The sequence below is a fragment of the Brienomyrus brachyistius genome, chromosome 13 (assembly GCF_023856365.1).
Source record: "Brienomyrus brachyistius isolate T26 chromosome 13, BBRACH_0.4, whole genome shotgun sequence".
NCBI lineage: Eukaryota > Metazoa > Chordata > Actinopteri > Osteoglossiformes > Mormyridae > Brienomyrus > Brienomyrus brachyistius.
In genome coordinates this window covers 22,235,826-22,249,284 of record NC_064545.1, presented here as the reverse complement: position 1 = coordinate 22,249,284, position 13,459 = coordinate 22,235,826, and the positions used below count along the sequence as shown (strand labels likewise).

The window sequence follows — 13,459 nt, the reverse complement described above, 5'->3', positions numbered from 1 at the left end:
CAGACACTGATTTGGCTTTGACTTTAAACTAGATCAGTTCAGCAGCTTTTTTTTCAGATTTTAAAGCCAAGCCCTATGATTTTTATTATAATTTGGCATCTTCCATTCCAACCTGGGAGTTCTTGGTTATGCAAAAAGTACCTACTCCAAAGTAGGGACTTAAAAAAGGTTCAGAAAGTACCTCAGAGAAACTAGAGTTTCTGCTGTGGGAATGCAACAGAAGTTCCTGGTTCTGGAAAGAGTTCCCGAGGTGGGAAAGCACCTAGTCTTAAGAAACCATGGCTGTGTCTCAGGCTGAATTGTAACCTAAAGGTCTGCATCTCAGGAGAACCCCTGCTATGGTACCTGTACTGTCCAACAAATTTCTACAGTTAAGCAAATAAAAAACAGCTATAAATTTTATATATGGGTAGATATTGGGTTTATTTGTATAGATTTCCTCTGGCATCCTCCCAAAGTGGAAGAACGCTCACTCCGCTGGGCAGATTTATGGTGCAGGTATGAAGTGAGCTTCCTCAGTGTTCCCTGATTCCTCACTTTTTTTGTGGGTTAATTCTAGCGTTAATCGTTTACAATACCGAGACATTCCGGATCATGCCAATTAGCGCACGGATCCGGCCATGCAGAGGCTGCATGCGCTATGTAATGACATTTTAGCTTAAGCTGCCGCTAGTCAGCTGGTTGTGAGCGCTTCATCTCCCCAGTAAATCGATGCCTCCGCTGATACTCCATCAGCTGTTACGCTGCTTAAATCCCTGAGGGGTGCAGTGGAGGGAATCGCTGACACCCTCAGCCAACTCCTCTTTTCCTCGGCAGGGAAGGTTACTCCTCAAGAGGAGGCGGGTGGAATTCAGCTGATGGATTGTCTGCAAAAAAAATAAAAATATGGATACCCGAGCATTTCCACTTTGGCTTACTTGCATTGTGCTGATTTACCGGAAAGGAGAGAGAGAAAGTTCTGGAAACACTTCTGAGTCTAGCTAGAGTGAACCTGGGTAACACCTCCTCCCATCCCGCCTCCCCGCCTGTGTTCATGGGAGCTTGTAGCAGATTTTAATGCTCGTTCTCCTGCTCACTTACCGTTGCCTGTAGAGACACCCCAAAAACCGGACGAAGGTGGTGGCAGCTCCTTGTCGGACTCGTCGTCGCTCTTCACACGCTGGGGTCGCGACCTCAGCCCCGATGGCCGGCGCACGGCACTGATGCAGTTCCAATACTATGGATACAATGGCTACCTCAGCGACCGGCTGCCGCTGGATCGGCCGATCCCGGACCTCAGGCCTGACGGGTAAGCACAGGAATGCTGGAAAAAAAGGAAGTGAAAAACAACAGCTTAGTGGAATAATCAGTGTCTGTTGGCATTACCGCTCAGGACCTGTGAAGACTAAAGGATTTCTGAAAAATAATACTGTAGAAAGCATTAAAAACCAAACAGTTGATTCTATACACCTCACGGTTAATAGGACGTTTTCAAAACTTTCTCCTTATTTCAGGTGTCTTGATGTGTAGCTTGTTGGGACATTCTACTACTATTGTTGGGCGGCTGTTCTACTACTGCTGCTGAACAACATGTTAGCAGGGCTGCGAAAGAATGTTAGCATGTTAGCAACATCGCAAAGGAACATGTTCATGTTAGCAGTGCTAAAAAGGAACAGTGTGTTAGCGTATTAGCCATGTTAGAAAGGGATAGTTTATTAGCAGGAAACATGCTTGACAACCTCCTGCTGGAAATGTTTTATAGAAACGGCCATGTTCTAATGAGTGTAATTCATGGAGCTATTTAAAAAGTAGAGATACTCAACCAGAATACCTGAACTGTTAAAATGACAGGAGAGGCAGCCATGAAAATAACTGATTTACCACCATTTTGTGGTTTGGATAAAAGACAAATGGACCACAAAAGTTAAGATGATGAACTGTTACCGTCACCCGTCATGAATGACCCATGCTAGTAAGGTAAAAACGAGTGGCATTTTGTGGTGAAGGAATGCTATGCTAACGCATGCAGTCAGGGTAACATGGCCGACACAGCCCAGTAACCCTGAAACAGATGAAATAAATAGTGATGGATAAACCTGTCAATATGATTAGTCCTAAAAAAAGTAATTCCATGGAGAAAGTAGGCTTAATTTACTTTAAATCTCCTCGCTGGCTCTGCTGTTTGCTACTTCGCAGTTGGCTATGTACCAGTGCCCTCGCTAATTAATTTAGCCACTGTGCTTGGGGCTCTCCGGGGACCCGCGCATTAAATCGGGCCGTCTTGTGACACGGCACCGATGCCCTTTGCTAATGAAGTTCTAACCTCCTTTAAGCTCACAGTGGCGTTTCTTAACGGGTCCTGTGAACATCCCCTCGCCAGCACACCTGACTCGTTGAAGGATTGATGAGAAAATTAGATGGATGGGAGGTTCTAGTGATAGGATAGAAAAACTGGGAATACACAATGACTATATATTTTTATTTATTTAGCACATGCCTGTAGCCAGAAATGAATTTCTGTGCGGGTTTGGCAGATTTTTAGGGGGGTTCAAAATCATTATTTTGCTACAGGGTTCCCCGGTTCTGGTCCTGGAGGGCCGGTCTGTAGCACAGTTTGCAGATTTCCAACTGTGTTGCAGACTTGCCCCTAGGACTGGAATTGGGGAACCCAGTTTTAATTGTGTGGCTATGTTCCAGATTTAGCAGATTGTTATATCTAGAGCAACAAGCTTTTTTGCTTGTGGGAGTTAATTTGCACAATGTTCTGAGGGCAGAATTAAAAAATGATTGGTTCCGAAAGAGAATCGATCAGATTGTAGAGGAGGTGGGTCCAAGCAACTGCAGGAGGCATGACCAAGACCTCTGAGTGGTTGGTCCCAACTCCTCTAGTTGCTTGGACCCACCTCTTCTACAATCTGATTGGTAATCTCTGATCAACTGTGAGTTAGGAGCCTTGCTCAAGGACACAAAGGTGCAATGACTTTGCTGGTCATAGGATTTGAAGTAGTAACCTTCTAATCACAAGCCCTTCATCCTAACCTTTTACGCCATACACCCCCTCCCCAGTTGGCTAATGGACCCCGGTGGGCCTGAGTGCTGCTCTTCGTTTCCCAGGTGCAGGAATCTGTCGTACGCCAGTCAGCTCCCCCAGCTCAGTATTGTCTTCATTTTCGTGAATGAGGCCTTGTCGGTGGTGCTGCGCTCCATCTGCTCAGCCATCCGAAGGACCCCCTCCCACCTGCTCAAGGAGATCATCTTGGTGGACGACAACAGCAGCAACGGTGAGGCGACCCGCGTTTCTGCCCCCTGGGTGCACCCCAGTACTGTGTTTTGAAAGTTGGATTCTAGACCCAAATCACTGCAGTGCTGCTTCACTGAATGAGACGAACACGCTGCGAAAATAAATTAAGGACACTCTGGGGAATTGCGTGTAATGAAGTGTTACCCAGAACAATCAAACTAAAGACTAACTTTCGGAATATTTAAATGCATATTTCCACAGAGAGATCATCTAAAGTCCAGTGGTTGTCATGCCAACAGCACAGATGAAGCTTTTGTTTTCCATTGTTTTGCAGACCTAAGTGTGTGACTTTTAGGTGCCGTAGGGGGGAGAGTAGGAATCTGGGCCTGTTTAGTGCTTCGATTCATTTCACAAACAGTTTTATCAAAAGAGACGTGTGTCTTCTTTAGAAAGTAGAGTCAGCCTTGCTCAGGAACTCAATGGTGAGATCACTCTGTTGATCTAGAGATTTGACCCCACAACCTTCTGATTGAAGAAGCTCAACTTGCTGAGCCACACACCTCTCCCAAGGATTATACGCATAAAGCAGTCCTCAGATACCCTGGCTGTGTTGGTGCGGTTCCCTTGGTTTTAGGTTTGCCAAAGCACTCCCTTTGTGTGTTGCTTTACCCGTCCCTGCCCTAGCTCTCAATAAAGGACTCTTCCCAGTCTAATCCCAATATCACATGGTTCCTTGCCCCTTTATCAATGAAGGGATTCTCATATATGTGGAGATGCTCACCCCTCAAACCTGGTCTCCTGTTGTCCTGAAAGGGTCACTACACTGAATATTAAATGAACTCGTTCATTATTTTGGAGATGCTGAAGCAGCATATTCTGCTAACCAGCTGGCTAGCTACAATCTTCTCATTCTCCCTGGCTGTTTATTTAGCCGTTTCAGTTGGGGGGGGGCTGTTTGTACCATCCCTGTTTGTAGTAACCAACAAGTATAAAGGAGCCTCCACGATCGCATACACTTTTCTGTGAGATTCTGTGCGCCTGCTGACCTTGGTTACCAAGGTGATCTTGGTTATGTAGGATGCCAACCAATGCCTGGAGATCCAGGTAGTATTTTTTTCCAGTTGTTCCAGTTTGTGGAATTTTAGCAGATAAACACACAGTTTTGTGTGCATGGCTTTCTTCGTGGCTTTTATTTCTTATTAACCAGAACTCCCATTTTGCCCATTATCAACATGCTAAACTCTTATAACGTCATACTTCCCATTCTATAACGAAAACACCACCATTTTTTTTGTTCCACAATCTGTTGTTTTTGGTTCCCCCTGAAACCCCGAGCACCAACTTCAGCTCCCACATGTCATCCAGAATCCAAATATGTAGCTGATCTTCAGTGCCATTTGGAGGGAATTACCGTGATCAGCCTGTATAGTACACACCAGTCAGCCATGTTTCTTGCGGTTATGATGCACTTTGGTGTCGCTACAGTGAGTGGGTCTATTAATATTGCCTTTTGGTCATAATGCAGACGTTCCCCAACATGCTCCCTTGATAATGAAAATATACAATAATCTCTTGGGAGGAAACTGGAACATAAATTGCCTGGAAGGAATACCGTGCTGTGGCTGCAGCATTCCCAAACCCCGCTGTTTTTAGTCTGTAGGCCATGTCTGTGATTTAGTGTCTGTTACACTGTAAAACCTCATCTGGCTTCGCTTCGTGTTTTTGTTTTCTAAGCCCGAAAGCGCTCTCGCTTCACTCCTAAGTGGCATTTTAATTAATGAAGAATGTCACGTGCTCATCTTTAATCCTGTCGCCGCGGCTCGATAGCTGAGATATGCCAATAGGTGAGAACCTTCTGGAGTGTCTGCGGAATGCTAAAAAGCAGACTGCCTGGTGGGTTTGAGGCTCGAAACCCACTGGTACCGATGCCGACGGACAGCGGCTAATGTCCACCAGTAGCAGTCGAGATCCTGCTCACCTTTCGATACATCTGATGATTCAGCCAGTGGGTTACCTGATGATTTGCTGGCCCATTTCCTTCCTCTCACTCTTGGTCTGGTAGGACCAGCGGAACTGTGCACATTAGCCCCGTTGCCCATTTGTCATTAGCCGAGCTGGGACACGTAATTTTCACAGCCTAAATGTTATGGCTGCCACCAGGAATCTGCCATTTCTGTGTTGCTAAAGTGCAGTAAATTCCCGGCTTTACCATGATGGCTCACAATTAAGGCCCCTCTCCGTCTTTGGGACCCTGTCCTTCATGGTAGGTAGGATCTGTGTAGGCGGGTGAGCTAACAAGCACTAACAGCAGGAACAGCTTATGAAGCCCCTTGGTCTTACTTTCAGGTAGAGCTGGTGCAACATAATCACGATCACATGGCGCATTCGCAGTAATGATGGGCTGAAGGCAGCTTTTCAGTACCGTACACATGTTTACTAACACCCACAGTTTGGTAAGCGGATGAGTAGTGCGCCTAATATATTGAGAGGTACATTGTGATGCCCAAAAGTTAGTAATCTGTATGAATCCATTGTATCCTCATGTTAACTGAATTCGGTTAGCAGAGCACACAACATATTACTATTTTGGTAAATCATGCAAGTGATTTATAAGCAGTGATGTGGTGGCGAAGAAAGAGACAGTTCAGCATCTTTTAAGAGAGCTGATCTTGTGGATAATCAAGGTAAGAAGACGTAGGTGGTGTGGCGGTACTTTTAGTAGTTTCAAGTCCAATACATTTATTAACCATAAGGATACTCTGAATCTATACGGATCGCTAACTTTTGGGCGTCGCAATGAACCTCTCAATATTTTAGGCGCACTACTAATCTGCTTACCAGACTGTGGGCGTTAGCAAACGTCTGTATAGTAATGAACTGCTGGCGTTCGGACAAATGTTTACACCCATCCTATAAAACCCTGGTGATTATAGCATGTGCGGCACATGATCACGATTATAACGCGACAGCCCTACTTTCAGGGTGAGGTTACAGTGTGACTTGGCCGGAGTTTAGAAAAGCCCATGCAGGTGTTTGAAGTGGACTTTCGCTGACCCGTGTACATGGTCACAGCTCACACAGACATGTAATGGAAGGCGATGGCTTCTTTGATCTTAAACGCTTCTCTTGGCAAGCCAAGCTCTGGTCGTCACTTGTATTGCAAAGGACTCTGGGAGAAGGTCTCTGAAAGGTGAAGGGAATCATGCGATACAGGGAGCTAGCAGCGGGGAGCAGGTTTATTGACGTTAATCTCCCGTTTGGTTGGGTTCGGTTGGGTTTAGGATCAACACATGGAAAACATAAATACTAAATCAAGGAGCTGGGCTGACAGTAGATGGTAAACAAACGCAGGGAATGATGTGTCTGGGCTGAACAGAGAATCAGCATGAGATTCGCTGTCTTGGAACTGATGTCAGTTGTTTTATGCCTCGGTGAAGGTTTGACTTGGAGAAATGCTAACTCCCGTATTTGAGCAAACCCATCGATTGCACACATGCAGCCAAGTCCTGAGCCCGCTGCTAATGGACTTTAAGAGCTGCCTGGTTTACGCTACTTGGTAATATTACACTGTGCTGCGGGTCTGAACAATCTTATTAGCTAGTTTTGTCTTTCAAGGACACAGAAAACACTTGTGCTGCTACATCAAATTATTTTAATACTGTATAAAATGCACACAGCAATTCTAAAATCCTTCATACCAGAAGTTTATGAAAGCGAATTATGGGTCTCTCTCACTGTTTGCCGAGAGCTTTCACAACAGATTCAAGGTTTTGTATATTATTTAGTTATGAGAGTTATGAAAAAAAACACAAGGCTGATTTCTCTATTCCCTTCAAACATTTTGAGCACTTTACAGGCAATAACAGATATCAGCTGGGACCGGTAATAACATCATTACAGTATTTTTAAATAGCAGAAAAGCATTTGTTCAGTTTTATAAAGTTTCCTAAGAAATTGCTTGGATCAATGAAACCATGTAACCAGTGGAGAGCTACAAAAACTAAGTGAGTATGAAGAAGAAACCGTGACCGCTTCTGCTGTAAGGGTGAAGTTGCGGAATTCATAGGTGGGATTAGTATTCTGCATCAAATGAGAGCTGATGAATGACTTGCGGACTGCATGTTATTACAGTGAGCCGGCCAGTGCAGACCACATGCTCTGTCGTCATGGTGCTCATACCCCAGCTAAGGCCCGAGCTGCTTAGTCCTGGCACCAGACCTACAGTAAGCGAATTGATGCATCCGATTCTGAGTTGGCTAACCTGGAGCCATATATTGTTTTCCTGGGGCAATGTTAAGAAAACAGGGACTAGAACCTCCACAGTACTGCCTGCGACCAACTCAATATACATCTTTAGAATTTAAATATTCTCTTTTACTTGCCGGAAACAGGCATGTATTTCCTGCCACCTCCAGGGTTGGCCCTCTGTTTGGGCACCAAAGTACACAGTGAAGCAGTGAAGTACCAGTAACCCTGGTGAGGTAAGTCAGGAAGTAGGGGATGGAAACCCTGTTGTGTCACAAGCCTTCAGGAGTTTCAGGAATGTCTCCTGGCTGATGCTTTTTTTTTGCCATGATGGTTAAAGCACAGGAGCCAGGAGTATGACAAATGTCCCCTGAAAACGAGGTATTGAACGAGGGCAGCTCGGGGCTGTCATGGAACAATTAATTTGAAAATGGTTCTTTGTTGCTACCAAACAAAAGTGCCAAAATTATACTTTTTTGGCATACCATTGCCAGGTTTAGACGTCAAACGGTAAGGGTAATGTAGTCACTCAGTCAGTCAGCTGTTCTGTTACAAGTAGTTAGTCGACTGCTGCTAGCTATGCATGTGCCCCTTTTTCACTGACTACTACTGCATAAGATATGAAGATGCAGTGCGAGGCAGCCAGTGTAATACATGGCATTGTCAGAAACATTGCTTGCTGTGTTTGATAGCTTGTGCTGAGAGATTTTGTTGACAGAGATCAATTCTCTGTCATCATATGTTTCCCTAGACTTTACCAGAACCCCACCCCTAACCCAACCCAGATGCTCATGCCCCGACCACTTGTCCCCACAGAGGACCTGAAGGGGAACTTGCAGGCGTTTGTTGCCGAGACGAACAGCCAACGGCCCGACCTCATCAAAGTGGTGCGGCACACGAAGCGGGAGGGGCTGATCCGCGCACGGGTGAGCGGCTGGCGTGCGGCTACTGCCCCTGTGGTGGCGCTCTTCGATGCCCATGTGGAGTTCAACGCAGGCTGGTGAGTAACGAACACCTTTGCTCATGTCGCCATAGGAACACTGTGTGTTTGGGCTATAGGGCAGTACTGAGTATTGCAGTGATGGGCACTGCACTTATGATCGATGGCCTGCCAAACTGATGATGTACTCTTCAGCAGTAGAGTTCACTCCTTCTGTGTTTGTGTTTACATGTTCACCCCACATCATGTGGGTCTCCTCCTACAGTCCAGAGACATGCTGTTAAACTAAAAGGCATCTGTACAATTTTCTGTTGTGTGTGTATATGACCTTCGATGAGCTTGTATCCCACTTGAAGACCAGTCCTGTGCTCTATGATGGACTGGCATCCCATCCAGGGTGTTTGCAGGCCTGTGCCCTGTGATGGACTGGCATCCCATCCAAGGTGTACCCAGCCTTGTGCCCTGTGATGGACTGGCATCCCTTCCAGGGTGTACCCAGCCCTGTCCCCAGTGATGGACTGGCATCCTATCTAGGCTGCACCCAGCTCTGCACCCTGTGCTGCCAGGGATGAGCTCCAGGCTTCCTGACTTTGGATAAGTGCTTGGAAATTGGATGGATGGTAATAAGATAATAAGATAGTACTTCTACTTAAACTGTGAATGTGAAAGCTATACAGTGAGTCAGCAGGACAGGAAGAGCTCTGATTAAACTTTAGCGAAGAACCTTTTGAATATCATGGGCCTTAAGAAAAGCACTTGATTTTCCTCAGCAGATCAAGACTGAACTTTCATTTGAAGCACAAATGACCAGACTGAAGCACTCTGGGAATATTGTGAGGAGACCCAATATACTAGAAAAGACCATAATGCTCGGAAAAGGTAGAGTTAAATAAGGAAGAGGATGACCAGCAACAAGATGGGTGGACTCAATCATCACAACAATGAACATGTCATTGAGAAGACTCAGACATGGACTGCCTATGTGATTGCCCAGAGTTGATACTCCACAGATGGAGAATTAGCTATTAGATCAAAGACAATAGCATTCTAGAAACAAACATAAACACACACCTTTCTCGTTCGAAAAATATTGACATAAACACACACCCTTCTCATTTGAGAAACGTAAACATAAACACACACCCTGCTCTGGGCACCACATCATTCTGTACTGTAACACTGTGAGATTTAGCCCTTCACTGCATACTGTAAAGCTCTGTTACGCTGCTGATCACCTTCTGTATTGGTGCTATACTTGCTAGCATTGCTGCTTTCCAGCTGGTTGACCTGTGTATGATTCGTGGAGGGTACTCTTCATATGTGGATTACTCATTTAGCCGGATGAAATTGTTGACGATTTGGCATGATCCTGGACCTGTCAGTTTTTCGAAACTCTTGCTGGATGTGTTGTTATAGCAACACATCCTAATCGTCAAACCTGCTCAGAGCAGGTTTGTTCTGTGTAAACAAGGATTAGCTTGTTTACAGTCATGGCCTCGCTGTTCCTGGATGACCGACCAATTGCAATCGGTGCACAAATAATAAGAAGGGAATTTCAAATTGTGAGGGTTTTGCGCGATCGGCAAGATCCTTTTGTTGCCGGATGATATTCTTTTCGAAAGATACCGCTTCAGCCGAGATGGAATATTATATGTTAAAGATTTCTTAGCTCCCTATAGTAGAAGTCCAACTAGGTGAAGTCGGACTCTCACAGCCACACAGACAATGTGCATTGCCTTGAGATATTTTGCAAGCAGCACTTTTTTGTATACTGTAGGCGATGCAGAAAATATATCAAAGAGTACAGTTTACCAGGCAATTCGCAATTGTTTTTCCTGGACACCTGCGAGTGCAGGCAATTAAAGAGGCGTTTTATGCTGTTGCTGGTAATGTATACACAATAAAATTACAGTTCTATAAAGAATTTTAAAATCGCACTAATATTCTCATTACCCAGAATTTCCAAAGGTTTTGTCTGCCGCCTTATTAGCTTCAAAAGGAATATTATTATAAATATTAAATATTTAATAAATATTAAAGCTTTCCTACATTTCATATACATAAAATACATCACACATACACACACACACACACACACATACACACATATATATATATATATATATATATATATATGTGTATATATATATATATATATATATATATATATATATATGTATACCTATATATATATAAATATATAATAAATATATAAATATATAAAATGTGAATGAATGTTGTGTTTGTACTTCATATTAACGTGTTCCCGTGTCCTGCATGATTGTGCTTGTATTTGATCGGTAATTATGACAAAAAGAATAATAATGAAACACTGGAAACGCAATACTACTTTCAAGTGATAAATACAATAAGTAAAAACTACTTACACATTTAATTTGTCGGACATTTTTTGCCAGCCGTCTTTTTTTGGTTTGGGCCACTTTTGATGTGTTTCCTTTAGTACGTATTAAATCTTTGAATTCATCATTCCCCTCTAATAAAAGGTCCTGCTCGGATTTCGGCCTGTTTTTTTTACGTTTTGTGGAAGCCAATGGGAGACTCGCCGATCAAGTTTTCTAGACTCCATATATGTGGGCTTTTCAAGCAGCGCGGGTGTGCGCAACCATCTCAGATGATTGGATCCAGCTACGCTAATCTACTCCTGAAGTGTGATTCAGGAACCGAACTAACCGGATGACTTTCACCGCCAATAATTGATCCAAGATGAGGCTTCAGATCTTGGATGATTTAAGCGACGTACGGAGAAAACCTGCAGGGACCGGGGGGGTAATCTGGTCCCTCCCAAGGTTTCTTCCTTCTTGGGAGTTTTTCCTTGCCACTGTCGCCTTTGGCTTGCTCACTGGGTGCTGGATGCTGTAAAGCGCTTTGAGACAATGTAATGTTGTGATGATGCGCTATACAAAAATAAATTTGTTTGTTTGTTTGTTATCTGGTCATCAGATTTCCTCTCCACCTTCAAAAAATACCTCACAACCCAGGAATTCCTCTACTAGCCTGATATTGTACCACTCCATGTTTCCAGGATGCTCTTACTGTTGTACTTTCTGCTGACTGATTGGTCGACTTATTTAGGTTCTTGCTTTGGTGGAAAATGTAGTGTAGCTCCTGCTCTGATCCTGCTAACACCTGTACTGTACGTGGGCATTCATTGGAAGCTCAGCCTAGCTTCACTTATACCCAGTCAAATCCATGACAGCCGTATGTCTGTAATGTGCTGTTTGCCTCAGTTGCACATCTCCTTGGACATAAGCGTTTTCTTAATAAAAATAAAGTAAATATGTCAAGATGAGCCCAGATTGCTCTTCATTTAGGTTTCTCAGCGGCCGCCACCCTAATACCAGAAGGAGTGACTGACTCCATATTAATCACAGCGCTGCTTCGCCAAGCATGTAAAAAGACAGTGATTGGCCTCCGGAGGTTTATTTAAGCGACAGTGATCGATGGCCTCTGTGGCCTTCAGGAGAGCCGTGATTTGTTACCCACCAAACCTAATCCACAATTTATCACCAGAAGGGATGAGAATATGCCAGTTTCTTCAAACAGCAGTGGGCCACCATGACTTGTCATGACGCAATATTGGCCCAGCTATCAGTCGAGACGTGTGCCGTTCGTCTCGTGTTGATGAAAGCTGTAACCTCTCGTCTGTCAGGGCGGAGCCCATCCTGCAGAGGATTAAAGAGGACCGGACCCGTATTGTGTCGCCGTCGTTTGACAATATCAAGTACGACACGTTTGAGGTGGAGGAGTACCCACTGTCGGCCCAAGGGTTTGACTGGGAGCTGTGGTGTCGATACCTGAATCCGCCCAAGTCTTGGTGGAACCTGGCCAATCACACTGCCCCAATCAGGTATGTGGGCCTTGAGCTCATCTTGCACTCCTGACTCAAATGCCTTTTCAAAGACCTTTATCTAAAATAGTATTTACTAGCCCAAGGGTACAAAATGATCAAGCATCAGTTCACACAGAATTAACAGGCATAAATTTTCATGTAAGTGTTTCTACAGGCTGTTCATCATACCCTATACTCCTGTCTAAAGGAACATGTCAATGACTGAAGATGTTACAGGATTGTCTTTCTAGTATAAGTTGGGCTGTGCGGGGGATTAAGAACATTTGTGAAGTCTGTGTAGTTCCTGATATGATCTCATTGCCCATTGTTCTCATTGAACATTTCTGTGGAGACACTGAAGGTCCGTGGTATGTTCTCTTTAATCCCACCTCTGCCACTTCAGGAGTCCAGCTTTGATTGGATGCTTCGTGGTGGACAGGGAGTACTTTGAGGAAATCGGCCTCCTGGATGAAGGGATGGAGGTCTACGGAGGTGAAAATGTGGAGTTGAGTGTGAGGGTGAGTCATGCTCACCATTGAGACTCAGGCTTCCTTTATGTGCAGCAGTAATTTCTGATAGGACTTCCCTCAAAAACTGGTTGAGTTGAGCTCTTCCCGTTTTGTCTTCTTGGTGTACAACATCCCTCCCATTTTGGATTGACTACTGCCTAATGAAAAGAAACCCTTTCTGTCACAAAAAGAGGATGGCGAGCTCTTTGAGTCTCCTTCTGTAATTGTGGATTTACTTTTAAGATCATGTAGATCAATGTTTCCCAACCCAGTCCTTGGGGCAGACCATGTTTTTGCTCCCTCCAAGTTCTCTGCCAGGCAGTCCACATTTTTGTAAAATCGTGGGCTGTCTAGGGTCCCTGAGGACTGGGTAGGGAAACAGTTATATTGATCACCAGACTTTCCAGTGCTGTCAGGTTTCAGAACCGTACCCCATCACCGTGGCCCATTTTTCTGTTCTCCTGTTGTCTCCTCTCCTTTTATCATACAGTAGAAGGTACTCCCATATGTCAAGACAACAGAAATCCATCCAGCCTTAAAACTTAGAAGATCCTGCTGATTTAATTGCTGAAGAGCAACACGCCACTTTACTGGGATTAGTCTGTAATTTCAAAGGTTCATTTGACAGCATTTCAAGCCAGTACACATATTTGCAGGGACAGTAATGAGGTGCTTAACAGGCGATGCTGTCAGGT

General features: G+C 44.4%; 1 protein-coding gene across 3 annotated transcripts in view; it reads left to right on the top strand.

The window, feature by feature from the left end:
• Positions 1-13,459, top strand: part of LOC125706623 (polypeptide N-acetylgalactosaminyltransferase 18-like) — a 44,430-nt gene that overhangs the window by 21,217 nt on the left and 9,754 nt on the right. For all 3 annotated transcript variants that reach the window (XM_048973374.1, XM_048973376.1, XM_048973377.1), the window contains exons 2-6: positions 1,093-1,288; positions 3,094-3,260; positions 8,282-8,465; positions 12,076-12,273; positions 12,659-12,773. In XM_048973374.1, the coding sequence (XP_048829331.1) occupies positions 1,093-1,288; positions 3,094-3,260; positions 8,282-8,465; positions 12,076-12,273; positions 12,659-12,773 (860 nt within the window). The remainder of the gene's footprint in view (positions 1-1,092; positions 1,289-3,093; positions 3,261-8,281; positions 8,466-12,075; positions 12,274-12,658; positions 12,774-13,459) is intronic.